The 19,271-nt window shown below is 42.1% G+C and overlaps 1 protein-coding gene across 1 annotated transcript in view; it reads left to right on the top strand.

Moving 5' to 3' along the window:
* LAPTM4B (lysosomal protein transmembrane 4 beta) overlaps positions 1 to 10,275 on the top strand; it is a 71,404-nt gene extending 61,129 nt beyond the window's left edge. The window contains exon 7 of the mRNA XM_070749230.1: positions 10,148 to 10,275. Within this exon, the coding sequence (XP_070605331.1) occupies positions 10,148 to 10,225 (78 nt within the window). The 3' untranslated portion in view covers positions 10,226 to 10,275. The remainder of the gene's footprint in view (positions 1 to 10,147) is intronic.
* The last annotated feature ends 8,996 nt before the right edge of the window (positions 10,276 to 19,271 follow it).

Raw genomic sequence — 19,271 nt, forward strand, 5'->3', positions numbered from 1 at the left:
CTGCTCATCACATGAAAATTCAGATAATTTGAATGCATTGTAAAGTTACAAAAACAAATTCAATAAAGAGTTGCAGTTGCTTCTTTGAGCTGTAGGGATGCAGTGATTTGAATGCAGCACTGCAGACTATTTCTGCTGATTGCCAGCTGTCATAATTTGGCAGTTCAAATCTCACAAAGCTGAAGCTTGACTCAGCCTTCCATCTTTCCAGGGTCAGTAAAATGAGGATTCAGATTGTTGGAAGCAATGTGCTGACTCTGTAAACCGCTTGGAAAGGGCTGTAAAGCACTATGAAGCATTATCTAAATCTAAGTGCTATTACTATGGCTATTGCATAGAACAGAACAGATAGGTCTTCACAATTTTGCTGAAGCTCAAAGTGGACAAACTTTGACCAAATCGCTGCCAACGGGATGCAGCTGATTAAAAAAGTGGTTTTAGAGTGGAGGGAGGGAGAAAAGATCTCTCAGGCATTCCACAGTGTAGACGTCTCAGGGCAGATCTCTTGTCACCACCAACCGTGAATACCAGTGTCTCTTCAGGAACAATGAGACCTACTGCAGGGCAATGCCCACCACTTCAATTGCTCAGAAGTGGCCCAGAAATCTAACACAGTTGAGGGTTTTAAAAGCTGCCGAGAGATCAAGAATGAACAGAAGGGTTAGAACATAAGAAGAGCCATGCTGAATCGGGCCAAAGCCCATCCAGTCCATCATTCTATGTCACACAGTGGCCCACCAACTGTCCATGGGGATCTTGAGCAGAAAGAGAAGGCAAGACCCTCCCTTTCCCCTGACCTCCAACAAATGGTACTCAAGGGAATCCTGCCTGCCTCAACCAACATAGAGGCGGCACATGGACATCAATTTCAATAACCACCAATACACTTGGCATCCATGAATCTGTCTAATCCTGCCTTGAAGATATTAAGGCTGACAGCTGTCACGACCTCTTCTGGAAGTGAATTCCATCCATAAACCAACGACTCTCTGGGTGAAGAAATATTTCCCTTGATTTGTCCTCACTTTCTTACCTATGAGCTTTAGGGAGTGCCCCCTTGCCATAGTATTGTGTGATAGAGAAAAGAATTTTTCTCTATCCACCTTTTCTATCCCATGCATGATTTTATACACTTCGATCAAGTCACCCCTTAAACGCCGTCTTTCACGGCTGAAGAGATCAAGGCGTTGCAACCTGGTTTCATAAGGGAGGTGCTCCATTTCCTTGATTATTCTTGTTGTCCTTTTTTTGCACCTTTTCCAGTTCCATTACATCCTTTGGAGGGTTGAATTCCTCTAAACTTTAATGGGTTTTTTTGGAAGGCTAATAGAATTGGAACTAATTTCACCTTAGAGAGAATGGGGTTCCTGAGAATAGGAGTCACACGAAGAAAAGACTCAACACTTGGGTTACAATAATACCACTCTACAAAGCCTTAGTAACACATAGAATACTACACCCAGTTTTAGTTACCACACTATAAAAAGGAGGTTGAGACTCTGGAAAGAACGTAGGAGAAGAGCAAACAAGAGGATTAGCAATTGGAGACTAAAGCATATAGGAACTGGGCATGGCTAAGTCTAGTGAAGAGAAGGATCAGGGGAGACGTGATGGCAGTGTTCCAATATTTGAGGGGCTGCCACAGAGAAGGGGGGGGGGGTCAACCTATTTTTCAAAGCACCTGGAAGCCAGACAAGGAATAGTGGATGGAAGCTGAACAAGGAGAGATTTCAACCTGGAAAGAAAGAGAAATTTTCCGACAGTGAGAGCAATTGATCAATGGAACAGCTTGCCTTCAGAAGTTGTGGGAACTTCATCGCTGGAGGCTTTCAAGAAGAGACTGGACTGCCATCTGTCAGAAATGATGTAAGGTCTCCTGCTTTGGGGATGGTGGATCCCCAAGGTCTCTTCCAACTCCGTTAATCTGTTAAATCTGTTCCATCAAAGGGAAGAGTGTAGCAGATGGGATCTGTAACATATTTCTCCTGCTGGACCTAATGGGATGGATAGATGTAACCGAAGAGAGGTGGTCCCTCAAATAAACTAGTCTCGTGCCATATAGGGTTTAAAGCCGTGGTTCTCAACCTGGGAGTCGGGACCCCTTTGGGAGTCGAACGACTGTTTCACAGGGGTTGCCTAAGACCATGGGAAAAAACAAGTTTCCCATAGTATTCTGGTGCCTTGGAACATATTTTTGCAATCCGACCAATCAGGCATTTATATTGGGGCTGTCCCTCTGACCTTCCTGCCAATCAGCTTAAAGCTCTGTGGGGAGAATTGGTGCTAGATTTATGGCTGGGGGTCACCACAACATGAGGAACTGTATTAAAGGGTCACGGCATTAGAAGGGCTGAGAACAATGATGTACTCTTACAGGTATGGTCAGGTACGCAGAACTGGTAGAAAAATTTTGAATTTTTTTCTTTTTTTCCCCTTCTGGGCATGTTTTTCCTATCGCAGTAAATGAGGTTGAATTTGTATAATTTTAGAAGATCTCTCTGTGTGTGTAGATACACATACAGTTTACATAGTAGATTATGTGTGTAATATGTATGTACACATATGACATATATACAGTGGAACCCCGACATACGAGCAGCTCTACTTACGAGCTACTCGAGATACGAGCTGGGAGAGTAGAGAAATTTTTGTTCGACTCACGAGCTTCCATTCGGGATACGAGCCGAGAAGAGCCGGCCTGGCTTGCTTTGCTTCCGAGCTGATGCAGAGCCGAATAAAGCGTCACGCCCCTCTGACGCTTTCGGCGGCTTCCGAAGCGATGCTGGGCTCTTTTGCCGCCAAAAGCGTCAGGGGGGCGTGACGCTTTATTTCTCGGAAGCAAAGCAAGCCAGGCCGGCTCTTCTCAGTATCCAGCTCTTGGTGAGTCCTTGGCTTCTGCTGGGGGTGCAGAAGCGGGCGGGGGGGGGGGGCGGCAAAAAAAAACGCCCGGACAAGCACTTGCTGCGAGGCGGGCGGGGGGGGGGGGCAAAAAAAACGCCCGGACAAGCACTTGCTGCGAGAGGCGGGCGGGGGGGGGCGGCAAAAAAAACGCCCGGACAAGCACTTGCTGCGAGGCGGGCGGGGGGGAGGGGGCAAAAAAAAACGCCCGGACAAGCACTTGCTGCGAGGCGGGCGGGGGGGGGCGGCAAAAAAAACGGGGCACTTTCGCTGCGAGTGGCGGGAAAAAATAAGCAAGAAAAAATAAGCGGCTTTTCCGCTGCCTCCTAAAGCGGGGAAGTTCGCCAGGAGGCAGCAGAAAAGCCGCGCGTGTCTTTTAAAACATCGGAGCCGGCATGGGGAGGCTCTCAATCAACCCCCGAGTCCGGGTTCGGGGCTCGGAGGCTGATTAAAAGCCTCCCCATGCCGGCTCCGATGTTTTAAAACACACGCGCGGCTTTTCCGCTGCCTCCTAAAGCGGGGAAGTTCGCCAGGAGGCAGCAGAAAAGCCGCGCGTGTCTTTTAAAACATCGGAGCCGGCATGGGGAGGCTCTCAATCAACCCCCGAGTCCGGGTTCGGGGCTCGGAGGCTGATTAAAAGCCTCCCCATGCCGGCTCCGATGTTTTAAAACACACGCACGGCTTTTCCGCTGCCTCCTAAAGCAGGGAAGTTCGCCAGGAGGCAGCAGAAAAGCCGCGCGTGTCTTTTAAAACATCGGAGCCGGCATGGGGAGGCTCTCAATCAACCCCCGAGTCCGGGTTCGGGGCTCGGGGGCTGATTAAAAGCCTCCCCATGCCGGCTCCGATGTTTTAAAACACACGCGCGGCTTTTCCGCTGCCTCCTAAAGCAGGGAAGTTCGCCAGGAGGCAGCAGAAAAGCCGCGCGTGTCTTTTAAAACATCGGAGCCAGCATGGGGAGGCTCTCAATCAACCCCCGAGTCTGGGTTCGGGGCTCGGGGGCTGATTAAAAGCCTCCCCATGCCGGCTCCGATGTTTTAAAACACACGCGCGGCTTTTCCGCTGCCTCCTAAAGCGGGGAAGTTTGCCAGGAGGCAGCAGAAAAGCCGCGCGTGTCTTTTAAAACATCGGAGCCGGCATGGGGAGGCTCTCAATCAACCCCCGAGTCTGGGTTCGGGGCTCGGGGGCTGATTAAAAGCCTCCCCATGCCGGCTCCGATGTTTTAAAACACACGCGCGGCTTTTCCGCTGCCTCCTAAAGCGGGGAAGTTCGCCAGGAGGCAGCAGAAAAGCCGCGCGTGTCTTTTAAAACATCGGAGCCGGCATGGGGAGGCTCTCAATCAACCCCCGAGTCCGGGTTCGGGGCTCGGAGGCTGATTAAAAGCCTCCCCATGCCGGCTCCGATGTTTTAAAACACACGCGTGGCTTTTCTGCTGCCTCCTGGCGAACTTCCCCGCTTCAGCCGACGTCTTTTCCCCTCAGCCCTCGGGCTTGCACGCATTAATCGCTTTTACATTGTTTCCTATGGGAAACAATGTTTCGACATACGAGCTGTTCGACGTGCGAGCCTCCTTCCGGAACCAATTAAACTCGTAAGTCGGGGTTCCACTGTATATAGAATTAAATAGTATGTTTTGGATGTTCAGTAATAGTAAATAGAGAAATTGTATCTGTCTGAGGCGAGGAGAGGCCGGGTACCCTAATCCTAACCCAAACCCTTGACGTGAGTGATGTCAAGTTGGCCACCTTTAAGCCAGTCATATGACCTTTAAGCCCAGCCACATGATTGTCAAGCCACTCCCACCTGGTCACATGGCCAGCAAGCCACACCCACAAAATAAGCCACACCCACACTGTGGTAGTAAAAGTTTTTGCAGCCCTTCAGTGGTTGAGAACCACTGATCTAAACAATCAAAACTAATACTTTGGATTGAACCTGAAAGCAAATACAGCTCACAGGGCAGAGGTGTAACATGTGCTGTTCTAGGGGCACAGGCAACTGCCCACGCCATTCCATTATGCACCTACTGAAGCTTCCAGGCTCTTTTCAAGGGCAACCCCATGAAGAATGCATTACAGCAGTCCATTCTAGATGGGGGGGGCTACTGCCCGGATGGGGGGGGACGCAGTGGGGTAGTGAAAATAGAACTCCACCCTAGAGCATCCAATTTGCACTGGAAGATGCTATTATTTTTATATTATTATTATTATTATTATTATTATTATTATTATTATTACTATTATTACTATTACTATTATTACTATTATTTATTAGATTTGTATGCCGCCCCTCTCCGCAGACTCGGGCATATGTTGAAAGAAAATGCAGGGCGTCCTGCATAAGCCACACCCACAGTGTGGTAGTAAAAAAAATTGGTAGCCCTTCACTGATTCTAGAGGTAACTGGGGCAAGAGTAACTATGCATAGGGCTTCATGATCCAGGAAAGAGTGACACTGGCACTGTACATGAAGATGTGCAAAGGTACTCCTTCTATGACTATCATGTGCTTCTTGAGTAGGTATCATGAATAGAGAAGGACCACCAGATTGTACACCAGCTGCAATTTTATCCAGCACCAAAGATGTGAAAGTCCCAGGTCCAGAGTTCCTAAAACTCAAAGCCACTCAATCTTGCCAGGGTTTAGCCAAAGCCTGCTGTCTCCCATCCAGACCCATACAGCATCTAGACTAGTGTTTTCCAACCTTGGCAACTTGAAGATACAGTGCTACCTTGTCTTACAAACTTAATTGGTTCCGGTACGAGGTTCTTAAGGTGAAAAGTTTGTAAGATGAAACAATGTTTCCCATATGAATCAATGGAAAAGCGATTAATGCGTGCAAGCCCAAAATTCACCCCTTTTGCCAGCCGAAGCACCCGTTTTTTGCGCTGCTGGGATTCCCCTGAGGTTCCCCTCCATTGGAAACACCACCTCCAGACTTCTGTGTTTTTGCGATGCTGCAGGAGAATCCCAGCATCACAAAAATGAGTGCTTCACTGGCAACAGAAGTCCGGGGGTGGGGTTTCCTAGCGAAGGGAGCATCATTGAAATTGCAGCATCGCAAAAACACCAAAGTCCTTGAAACCCCTCCTCCGGACCTCTGTGTTTTTGCAATACTGCAATTTCACTGAGACGCCCCTCGCTGGGAAACCCCACCTCCGGACTCCCGTTGCCAGCGAAGCGCCCGTTTTTGCACTGCTGGGATTCCCCTGCAGTATCACAAAAACACGGAAGTCCGGAGGTGGGGTTTCCCATGGAGGGGAACCTCAGGGGAATCCCAGCAGTGCAAAAACAGGTGCTTCGCTGGCAACAGAAGTCCGGAGGTGGGGCATCCCAGCGGCGGCGGTGGGTTTGTAAGGTGAAAATAGTTTGTAAGAAGAGGCAAAAAAATCTTAAACCCCAGGTTTGTATCTTGAAAAGTTTGTATGAAGAGGCGTTTGCAAGACGAGATATCACTGCATTTGGACTTCAATTCCCAGAATTCCCCAGCCAACGAATGCTGGCTGGGGAATTCTGGGAGTTGAAGTCCAGATATCTTCAAGTTGCTAAGGTTGGGAAACACTGCTCTAGACACAGAGACAGGAAATTAACAGCATTGTTTAATTCATAGGGGGTGGAGATACATAATTCAATATTATCACCTTACTGATGATACACCATTATATCTTTAACTTCCACATTTGCTCTCTCGGATAGCATTGTCATTAGCGTTGGGAAGGGCTGAAGTTAACTTGGCAGTCAATTCAATGATTTGCCTTTCCGTGATTGCAATGTGACAATGTTTAACTTAGAAATAATTCTGCTTCCTGCTGCTCCTAAATGCTTGTTATAGATGTGCTGGTGTTAAATGAACGTTTACTGTTAACACAACTGTGATTTAACAAGAGCAAAGGAAAGAGATCCACAACCAAACTGTGTGGAGTTTTATTTGAGCCAAATTCATTGGTCAAAACATATGTATCCCCAATGCCTGTAGGGATTGCTGTTTTCTACAATTCAATTTGAAATGGCTTGTTCTTGATCCATTTCCATTTTGGAATCGCGCCATTGAGTTTTATTATATTAATGAATGATGCCGCAAATCAGTTTTCTGTTCCATGGCTCCGAAGTTATACATGTATTGACTAAAACTACAGCTGCCAATGACAATGTAAAAAATAACTCTTCTTTGTGCCATTTCTTTCAACGTGGGTGAGATCTGTTTTAGGAAGAATTTTAAACATTAACAGTTTGTAAACAATAGTTGAAAATATTCTGAAGTGGGAAGAGTTGTAGGAAAATAGCCTGTGGATATACTGATTGAATTTTTTTTTTTAAAAAAACCATCTGTCTATTATTTTTCCTGTTAAAAGAAATCTCCCCCTTGTGAAAACAGGGGTGGTTTTTTTTAGCCCACTACATGCAGTCCTGAACTTGGAACCAAAGACCTTGGAGTACTCATATCCAATGACCTAAGTCCTAAAGCCCACTGTAACAACATTGCCAAAAACGCATTAAGAGTTGTCAATCTAATATTATGCATCTTCTTCTCTGGTAACACAGATCTGCTAACCAGAGCTTACAAAACATTTGTCAGACCAATTCTTGAATACAGCTCACCTGCATTGCATATCAGACATTAATACAATTGAGAGCGTACTGAAATATTTCATAAGAAGAGACCTTCACTCCTCCTCCCGCAACAAAATACCTTGAAATTCTGAAATTAGACAATTTAGAACTACGTCGCCTCTGAACTGATCTAACCATAGTTCACAAAATCATATACCAAAATGTCCTTCCTGTTAATGACTACTTCACCTTCAACCGCAACAACATCCAACCACATAACAGATTCAAACTAAATTTAAACAGCTGCAAACTCAACTGCAGAAAATAGGACTTCAGCAATAGAGTGATCAACGTCTGGAATGTACTACCTGACTCTGTCGTTATTTCTCTAAACCCTCAAAACTTTAACCTTACACTATTTACAGTCGGCCTCTCCCCTTTTCTAAGAGGTCTGTAAGGGCGTGCATAAGCGCACCATTGTGCCTACCGTCCCTGTCCTATTGTCTTTTTTATCATTACTTTCTATGTTATATTTATATAAACTACTATCCTATACTTGATTGACATAAATAAATAATAAATAAATAAATAAACTGAAACCAGATTTTCTGTTGCTAAGCAAGACAGTTGTTAAATGATTCATGCCTCGTTTTTGCAACCTTGTTTTGCCACAATTGTTAAATTAATCAACTGCAGTTGTTAAAACCAAACCGGCTATCCTCTTTAATTTTGCTTGTCGGAAGCCATTTGGGAAGGTTGCAAATGGTGATCACGTGACCCAAGAATGCTGCAACCATCATTAATACATGCCAGTTGCCGAGCACTTGGATTTTGAGCCTAGGGATGACCCTAGGGATGCTGCAGTGGTCGTAAGTGTGAGGACTGGTTGTAAGTCACATTTTCAGTGTTTATGGAGATTCTCAGTCATCCAAGTAATGGTTGCCCGCTAAGGTGCTTTTTCAGGAGGCAATAGGACTTTCTGGTTTTTCTTTGAACACGTTTCGCTGCTCATCAAAAAAAGGGTCACTTTTTTCAGTGACATTGCCACTAAGCAGGGATGAAATGCTCCCAGTTCACTGGAGCCAGTCGGTTGTTAGAGAGACGGTCACAAAGGGAGGGCGAGGCTCCGCCCACCCACCTGTACATCACCATTTGGGTTCTTTTACTCTCTATGCATGCACACAATGCTTTGCGCATGCACAGAACTGATGGAGTTTGCAACTTATCTCCACTACCGGTGCTGATGTGCACACAGCTCTGGGTGACCAGTGAGCATGCGTGTGCGTCCGGCACGTCCATGCATCAGAGCGAGATTTGGCTGCTGCGTATGCGCAGGAAGCAAATCCTGGCAGAAGATGCATGGGCGTGCGAGATTTCAGCGATTTTTTTCGCTTCCACGCATGTGCAGAAGCAAAAAAAAAAAAATTACAGAAAATTGCCGAAATCCCACATGCCCCTGCGTCCTTTCGCAAGATTTTGCTTCCTGTGCATATGCAGAAGCCAAATCTCGCTCCAATGCGCCTTCGCCCGCAGCTGCACGCGCAGCTCCATTTTTGCTACCGGAACGCCGTTCGGGTAGGAACCCAATATTGGCCCAGAAGGTAAAAGAACCCAAACAGCAGTGGGTGGGCGGAAGTTCACGCTCCCTTTGCAACCGGCTCTCCAACAACCAATAGGCACGAGCGAACCGGGAGCATTTCACTAAGTCAGTATTTCTCAATTATTTTCCGTTACGCCCCCCTTAGGAAGAAGTGAACATTTTGTGCCCCCCCAACTCTCTGCCGGGACGATTGTTTGCAATATTCAGTACGTTTTCACTGAAAAAACTCAAGCCGCTTATCAGCGTGATTGGGGTGTAATATGTTTAAGTGATACCTTAATTTATTTGGCTTCATGCTGTCCACTGCCAACATTTTTAGACACAGTAAACATACCGGTCTTTCCTTGTCTACCACCGTAGTCACAGCGAAGCCAAGCGCTACATATACTTCATTCTATTTCCTCATCTTGGCTTTCGGGAGACTTATGTTTGTATCTCTGTCTCTCTCCTCCTTTCTTTTCATCCCTATTATATATTTTTCCATGGTATCTCTTAAGGGTTTGTTATTGTTGTTTTTAATAAATTTTTATTATAATACAAAGATTAAAAAGAGCAGGCATATGGTGTTGTACATATTGTATCATTCCACAATATAATTATTATTTGTATAGTTGTTGTACTTAGATTCTAAAATATATTATACAGAGCTGCCCCTAATTGCCCCTCCCTCCCCGTTGAACTGTTAGCCACACAGTTCTTTTTTTTTTTAAATATCAATATACAACTTATGGCATCAGCGGTTATTTAACATTTGTTCTATCATTCAATTAATCTAAAGTCAGATTAAGGTTTTGTTATATGTACTTCATACCTCCTAGTCTGTGCTGTGTGCTATTGTTGCAAACAAACCTCCACTCCCTGCAGTAAAAAAAGCCCTTTTCCTGGGGTCACACGCTCCTTCCCCAGCATCGCTCCATGCCCCCCCAGGGGGCCCCGCCCCACTATTTGAGAAACACTGCACTAAGTGAATAGTTGTAGGAAAAAGACTACGTCCAGCTGGGGAATTCTGGGAGTTGACGTTCATAAGTCTTAAAGTTGCAAGGTTGGACATCCCTGTGTTAATTCTACAGTTTTCAAAACCATCTTTCTTTCTTTTCTTCAGGTGCTGTTGCCATCGTATGATGATTGTGCAAATGGCCCAGGGAAAGATGCCCCCCCTCCTCCTTACATAGCTGCATAAGTGTGATGTGTACCTAAAAAACCAATTAAACTACTTTTCAGGTCATCCAAGCAATATATCCTTTCATTCTCCAGAGCAGTGTTTTTCAACCAGTGTGCCGTGGCACACTAGTGTGCCATGAGACATGGTCAGGTGTGCCGCGAAGCTCAGAGAGAGAAAGAAAACAAGAGAGAGAGAAAGCAAGAAAGAGAGAGAGAGAAAGCAAGAAAGAAAACAAGAGAGAGAGAAAGAAAGAGAGAGAGAAAGAAAGAGAGAGAAAAAGAAAACAAGAGAGAGAAAGAAAGAGAGAGAGAAAGAAAGAAAGCAAGAGAGAGAGAAAGAGAGAGAGAGAAAGAAAGAGAGAAAGAGAGGGAGGGAATGTGGGAGAGAGAAAGACATAGAGGGAGGGAGGGGGGGAGGGAGAAAGAGAGCAAAAAAGAGGGGAAGGAAGGAAGAGAGAAAGGGATGGAGGGAGAGAGAAAAAAGGGAGAGAAAGAGGGAGGGAGAGCGAAATAGAGCGAAAGGGAGGAAGAGAGAGAGAAAATGTTTGTCCAAACTTTTTTTAGCCACCCCCCCCCCCCCCCCCACTCAATGTGCCCCAGGGTTTTGTAAATGTAAAAAATGTGCCATGGCTCAAAAAAGGTTGAAAATCACTGCTCCAGAGGGACATGCCAGATCCCAGATTTATTTATATATTATTTTCAAAATGTGTTTTTGTGTTTTCTTGTTTTGCCTAAAAGATTACTGAACTGGTTTAGTTTAGCAAAGTATACTATATTCGCATTGTAGGGTTTCTTCCCCTTCATGTAATATGTATTTTTATTCCCGCCATACCTTCTGTGGAAGTTTTGCTAGTTTAAATGGCAGAATTTTCAAATCAGTTTTAAGAATCGTGTCTCAATTTACAACTCTCAACTGGATTTAGATTTACCTTTCCTTTAATCCAGATGTAGGCGAACTATAGGTCTTATGACCCTTCCCCTAGCATCTTACATCACAATGTTGCTACTGGGTAGCAAAATAGCCAGATTTCAAAGGAATTTTAGACTGCGGGGTAGATAAGGATAGGAACAAAGTTATCTATCTCCCTCCCCCATAAATAGGAATTTATGAAGCACGGTGGCGCAGTAGTTAGAGTGCAGTACTGCAGGCTGCCTGCAATTTGGCAGTTCGAATCTCACCAGGCTCAAGGTTGACTCAGCCTTCCATCCTTTCGAAATTGGTAAAATGAGGACCTAGATTGTTGGGGGCAAGGTGATGACTCTGTAAACTGCTTAGAGAAGGCTGTAAAGCACTGTGAAGTGTTGTATAAGTCTAAGTGCTATTGTTATTTATGTTCCTTTTCTTACTCTAACCATCCCATCCACAAACAAACAAAAAATATGGAACGTTGCAGTCCTCCTAGTCCAGAATGTTTCATCAGCCTGATCCCTAACTGGAATAGCCAGCCACTGTACTGGATGAAGGATATGAAAATTGTGCAATTTTTTAAAAATGGGAGGGTTTCAGGCTGGGGACTACAGATCAAGACTTTTAATCTACTCCCAAATTAAACCACTCCCCAACACAGTATAAAGCTTTAGATTTCTTAATCGTGAGGTCAGACTGTTAATTTTCATGCTATCCCAATTCTGGCAACATTGTTCTGTCCACTTAAGCAATTGCTACTTAATTAATGCCACTTGGCAATTACGAATGCTGGGAATAAACCATTTTGGAATGTCATTTATTTCATGGATTTTAAAACAATTTTTAACACACAAAGACCAATTGAACTCAAGGGTAATGCTTGTATCAACCGTGACTCTCTCACTTTGTGCAAATAAAAGCTAATTGAACAGTCAATATTTCGGTGATATTTGGGGAAATTCAATATGCCATTTTGAGGTTCCTGTATTAATGTTGGTCACATCCTGTGTGTGTTCTGTTGTCTGCTTTAATATAAGAATTTAACACTCCTACTTGGATAACTCCAGTGTCTACGATGTCTGGGTATATGGCAAAATAACAACAACAACATAACAACACAACAACAACATGTATTGCAGTTATCATATAACTTTGCAACAATCCTAGAGAGTAGACCATTATTCCCATGTATAGTTTAATTCTTATAAATAAGATGGCTACAGTTGCCTTCGTGACTGAGTCAGCATACAAAATGATTAAAAGAATAAGTACGGTAAATAACATTTGTAGTTCTTATCTGGAACCCATTAAATCAGTTAGACATAAGCATGACTTTCTCGAATCCTATTGATTTCAAGTCTATATTTCTTAAACATAACAGCATAGATTTACTTGAGAAGCTCCTGTATAGTCACAAATCTATAAATCAATAAAATTGTTTATATTTCATTCCTTTTAAAAATGAAATCCCTCTCACTTTTTAAATGAGGCGTGCATTGCATGAAGCCATAGTTTGTTTAAATGAGCCACAGCTGGCTGAGTTTCTGCAGATGACAACATTAAGTGGGTTATTTGTGGGTTACTGCAATGCGTAAACTATTTTTTAAAAAGATTATGAAGAAACTAGGGACATTTGTTCCACACTTTCCTATTTGGCCAATGTTTAAAGCACATTACATGCTCAGCCCAGCTGTTGAAGATTATTAGCCTATTGGTAGAATACATGTCTTAAGTGCAATGAGTCAAGGTTTCAGTTCTGGTTATGTTCACATAAACTTCCATTTTCCCCAAAAAGTTTTTGAAAGTATTTGTAGAACTGAAAAACAGGATTGTGGGTAATGAAAGTAGTGAAGTGGAACCGGAACAGGAAACAAAGCAATTTTCTCCTCCGAGGATGGGTTAAAGCAGGAGTGTCAAACACATGATGACACATTGTTACATGACATATCACAACTTTTTTCTTCTTTGCTAAACTGGGGATGGGTGTGATCAGCGCATGACATATCCGACCTGCGGGCTGCGAGTTCGACACCCTGATATAAAGGGAAGAACTGATAAGACACCCCTACCTCCAGTGCAGGCTATTTCACCTACAAAAAGATATTGAAAATTGAACGGGTCCAAAGACGGGCTACAAGAATGGTGGAAGGTCTTAAGCATAAAACGTATCAGGAAAGACTTAATGAACTCAATCTGTATAGTCTGGAGGACAGAAGGAAAAGGGGGGACATGATCGAAACATTTAAATATGTTAAAGGGTTAAATAAGGGAAGTGTTTTTAATAGGAAAGTGAACACAAGAACAAGGGGACACAATCTGAAGTTAGTTGGGGGAAAGATCAAAAGCAACATGAGAAAATATTATTTTACTGAAAGAGTAGTAGATCCTTGGAACAAACTTCCAGCAGACGTGGTTGGTAAATCCAAAGTAACTGAATTTAAACATGCCTGGGATAAACATATATCCATCCTAAGATAAAATACAGGAAATAGTATAAGGGCAGACTAGATGGACCATGAGGTCTTTTTCTGCCATCAGTCTTCTATGTTTCTATGTTTCTATGTTTCTTACTATGTACTGATCTGCTGATTAGGCAATGGTGTGAGTCCTATTTGCTAAATCAATGCACCGACAAGAAATTTCCCACGTAAGAAGTTTGAATTTGAATTCCTATTTTCTTTAGTTTTAGTTGGCCTGGTCTGGATTATTGTGCTAAGGGTTCATGTTGGTTCACTGTTTTTAATTTGTGACCTTCTAAATCATCTGTATGAAAAACGGCTATACATACCTTGCATTCAAAACATGCGTTAAAATGATCTCTAATAAAAGGATTATTTCCTCATATCTTTGTATGACTTACAACATTTTTTCCAATAAATGTCATTATTAGTTCAAGGATCAGATCAGAAATATTTGAGTTTAAGATCTACTCAACTTCTCAGCAAATGAGTGAATGATCTGAGAGAGGGTGATTTGTAGCCGATCTCGGAGTTGGGTTGTTAAGAAATAGAAATGGAAAAGAAATAGAATTATTTATTGGCCAAGTGTGGTTGGACACCCAAGGAATTTGTCTTTGGTGTATATGCTCTCAGTGTAATGAGAATAAAATACAGTTGTCAAGAACAGCGGTGGGTTGCTCCCGATTTAGCTGTTTTTGTGAACCGGTAGCGCCAACAGTGGGAGGCTCTGGCCACCCGCCTGGGATGTTTCTGCGCATGTGCAGAAGTGTTGCACGCAAGTGCGCTCGTGAACTGGTAGCAAAGGGTTTTATAACCTACTATTGATCAAGAATAAAAAGATGCAACAGTTAGTGATAGCCAAGGTTATTAATAAGCTATCAAATCGTAGTAGGAATCAAATACAAATATTTAAAAAATACAAGCAACATGGTTATAGTAATGAGATAAAATTGTTGTCAAGGTTCCAGGTAACATCTGAACTAAATCAGAGTCCGAGTCAAAGTACTCCACAAAGTTCCAATTTATTTCCAGAGCCATCCTAACACCTACACTGGGAAAGTTGAATCTGAGTTTCCCACCCAGTTGAAAGTTCACATCCCTTATTCCCCACCCACAACTTGTTACGTTGCCCATTCAGATTGTGCCAGCGTGGCCAGTCCTCCTTCCGCTTCCGCCCAGGTGGATGGGCATAGGATGTCCTTAAACCACTCGAAAGAATGCTTTGTGGCTGCATCAGTTCTTTCATGAAAATCATCCCTCCCAAGTTTCCATACACATCAGATCTTATTTGGATAATGTGGCATGGCATTAATTCCTCACCAACGTCTGCACCAGCTTGACAATTATAATGTAAATATAATGTAATCCAATTTAATGTAAATGAGATAAAATTGTCCCATACATTAAATTGGCTCCTAGAGGGAAGATGGCATACAAATGTATAGTCAATTCTAATGTTTATGTAGATTTATGCCCCTTCACTGTTGTGGTTCCGTCTGAGGCCCCTCTGGGAACGGCTGACCTTCTGTCGGTTTCCAGCTCAGAGGGAGAGGCTGAGGAACAGGAGGTGCAGACAGACGAGGAGGAGGAATCCCAGGCTGAAGAAGAGGGAGGACAGCCAGAGTCCCACCAGGGGGAGCTCTCCCCAGCAAGCAGCCTGGATTCCTTAGAGGAAAGTGCACAAGCCATAATTGATCTGCGACAACGAAGAGCTACTCAGAGACGGAATCAATTGGCTAAATACTTTCAGCATTAAAGTGGCAACAGCTGGGTTTGGGTGTGGTGCTCTTGGGAAAGGCTAAAAGGCAGACCCACCCTTCCTGGCTTGTGGAGTTTTATCTTTGAGAGTCGTGGGACCTGACTGTGAACTTTGGCGTCTTGGAATCCTGGTTTGTGCCTTTGACTATTGAAACCTTGGGGGGGGGGGGGTGCCAGCAAGAAGCTTGCTGTATTGACTGGACATCAGGACCCTGCTGTACCGTATTATATCCTGTCTGTTGGGAAGAACAGGTTTTCCTCTGTGCTTATTTTTTCCAGTTATAAAATACTTTTGGCTTTTACCAGAGTGTCTGGCTGTTTTTTCCAGTTGGTGTTGAGGTCTGGGGGAACCCAGACAGAACATTCACCAAACTTTTATTTCTTTCATTATTTCTCTCCTTTTCTGTTTCCATTGAAATCAATATTGATTTTAGGAATGGCAGCCAAGTTGTCCACAGGAGGGAGGAGTGAAATAAGTCAAGATGGCAGCCTCTGTTGTAAACTACCTTGAGAGGGGGGGCGTCATTCCTCCTCCCCTTTCCAATCTACAGTATTCACAATTTAGGCTGCTCCTGAAAGCAAAGCTAGGGAACAAATGAGTTTGGTTAAAAAGCCAACATTTCTAGACTCAGGGAGGAAAGAATTTGCGGGCAGAGCATTAGTTATAGCCAATGGTCACGTATGGTACATTCACAGACAGTTAAGAATCTTAAAAAACCTAGCAGTAATTGAAACCTGCAATTATAGCGCAATAGATCAGGGAAAAGAAAAAGGTTTTCTAAAGTCTGTTCTGCACTTAATAATGCTATATAAGAAAGTATGCTTCATTATTATGTTTTAAACACAATAATACATCGTATGCATTGCATTTTTTGAAAGCTTCTACCACTATTTTGTAATTATCTTGCATAATTTGTAGCACAATCATTAACATGGACCTAATTGTCAAGGTTCCAGGTAACATCTGAACTAAATTAGAGTCTGGACTCAAGCTGTTAATTTATCAACTTCTGCACCAGTTTGACACTAATACTCTAAAGGTATTGTCCATTCAGATATATAGTATACTGCCCATGGAGCAATGTATGATAAATATCCTTTTTAAAAGTAAAATATCTAACTTGGCCTGCACAGCAGGGGTGGGTCTAACTTATCTCGCTGCTGGTTCACTTCCTCCCACTCCAGTGGGCGCGCCGCTTGGGAACACTGTGTGCCAAAAAAAAAATTTAAATTACAAAAATAAAAACTCTAAAATAAAGTTGAGAAGTCTTATTCTGAATTACTTCATTGTATAATTCTATCCTTTCTTTAAATAGCTGTGGGTATGCATGGACTAATTCCATTTATTTTCTATACATCTTTAATATATTAAGCAAATAAAAACATTATTTACTAGCTAATTAATATACTGTACTGCTACCTCAACTTTCCTCAAACAAAAACCAACATTTAGCCTATATTCCTGATTGATATATAACCCTGATTGATTCAGCCAGGACTTGCACACACTTCTGCAAAATAATTTTATTAAATACATAAAAGTAAATGTCAGTAGCATCTATCATGACAGCCATGGCATATGTAACTTGGAATTTAAAGGAGAATAAATTATAGAGTATTAAATGAAGGAAAAATAAGAAAAATAGATGCATTATTTATGTTATAATAAATATGAATAAAGGTGGTCCAAATTTTTGTGAAATTGAATACTATACATTCTAAAAAAAAAGACAGGAAAGACGTTATCATTTATATTATCAAGATTTATTCATTGGAAAGTGTTAAACTTTAGCAGAACTGCTTTTCATAGAAAAATAAAAAACAAGATAAAATATAGGATCACAAAGAGACGATCTAACTTACAAATTACCATTTAAAACATTTATTAAAACTAGCATACAAATGTTTAATAAGTTAACCAGAAATGTTTCACACAATAGTTTTATGAACTTCTAACCTATAACTCATTATTATGAGAAAGCAACATTTCAAAGATTCAGGTTTTAAACCTTTCTAATTTATTGTCTTTTTAGGACAAGATAGTATTTTGAAGATGCTACTGCAAACAAAAGTGCTATTTGTAGAAAGTAATCCCAGTGTGATCCAACTTTTCAAATATATATATATACATTTCAATATTGGAATATTTTAACATATTAGTAACTCAAGATTACAAATAGGAAATGTAGATACTGATACTAAAGCTATTGTGCACAGTAGTAGTACTAAAATCCATGAAATAAAATTTAATTTTGTTAACCCGGGATCATTGAAGACTTGTAATGCTTGAGAATTTTAATAACTAAAATTACACACACAAACACACACAGTGTGTGTTTGTGTGTGTGTGTATACAATTTTAGCTGTTAACAGTCAAGTGTTACAAGTCTCGAGTGTAATATGTATATACTGTATATGTAATAAAATGTTCATCTGAATGGATGGAGCAGAAAAAATAAAATCAATATTATCTTCATTTGTGGAAATGCTTAAATGTCTCGAGAGACAAAAAACAATCTTGTCAACATTGCATAATTGACAAGAAAAATATTTGGAATTATACAGTTCATATATTTCTTATGTTGTAGAGGACCCACAAAACTAGTTTCTACAGACAGGAGTCCAACAATGAAGTATCCTTCTTGGCTCAGAAAAATTAGCAAAAACTGTTAATTTCCTAGTCTACAACTAGCACGTGAGAACCAAATCATTATTAGGGATAATGGAAGCAAAGTAAAGGAGAAAAGAAGAAATCTGAAGGTATCTCCATCATTCTTATAACATGTTCTCACTTGGAAAATACTACTTCCAGTCTGAGAGGCTCCATTAGGCCAATGGTTCCTCTTATAGTATTTTCTTCTGGTACTGTCTACCTCCAGAAGTGGAGATGAAGATAGATATCAATGGCAGTTACCACAGAGATCAAGGGGAGTAGACTGACATTTTTATTATCTTCTGCAGTTATGAGGATAGAAAGAGTGAAGAATCTGTTTTGCTAGACAAATTGGGAAGCAGGGAAGGGAGAATATACATGGATTTAAGCCTAATGTTAATTGTAATGTAAAATAAAAACATCTCAAGGTTATAGCTATTGTGTTGAAAGAAGGCTATGTTGCTTATACATATTTTCCAAAGGGAAATTCCGTAGGGTGCTGCTAATGAAACACCAAGAGCCTGAAACTGAACGGTCACACCCAGTGAGCACCTGAATAAATAAAGTAGAAAATAAAGAATTGGCTTTGGGGTCTTCCCCCCCTCATTTAAAATAAATGCATGGTATTTTATTTGAGATAGCCAAAATGCTCAGTAACAATAGAACACACAGGCAACTACAATAAACATAACCAAATTTGGGAAGGTTGGTATCTCAAAGATCACTTTCTTCGGTATGCTCTTGCTAGATTCTCTGTCCAAATTGGCCAGATCTCTGCCAGATCCCTGAAATATGAGGAGGGAGATAAGGAGATCAAGAAGCAAGGCATTTGCTTGGCAGTCTCCCCTTTCCATGCAAGATGCAGGGGGATCCTTGCACTTATCTTCACCTTGAGTTGAGAAATGTTTCTTCCTCTGAGGTATATCCCCAAAGCAACCTGAGGATCTCTGGTTTTAATGTCTGGTTTTTCTTTAGTTCTGCCCCCCCACCGCCCCCCAAAATCACAGATCTCAAATCATTTGGTATTTCATGGTGGCCAGTAATCTTGGTTTCTTCTTGAAGAAAAACCTGGATATTATTTTTCTGAAGACGACGAAGTAAATAAACAGGAGAAGGCTGAGCATCGCGGGATCGTACTCGTAGCCTAGGAGCAGGGGAGAAAAGGTCCCTTCGACGACAACCGACAGGCTCAGCAGAAATGGAGAAGCCTCAATTTAAAAATAAAAGGAGTCAGTTAGGCTTTAAATTCTTTAATGGCGAGTCTGCGGCGGGACATAAAAAGAGAGGC

This window comes from Erythrolamprus reginae, chromosome 3 (assembly GCF_031021105.1).
Source record: "Erythrolamprus reginae isolate rEryReg1 chromosome 3, rEryReg1.hap1, whole genome shotgun sequence".
NCBI classification, from domain to species: Eukaryota; Metazoa; Chordata; class Lepidosauria; order Squamata; family Dipsadidae; genus Erythrolamprus; species Erythrolamprus reginae.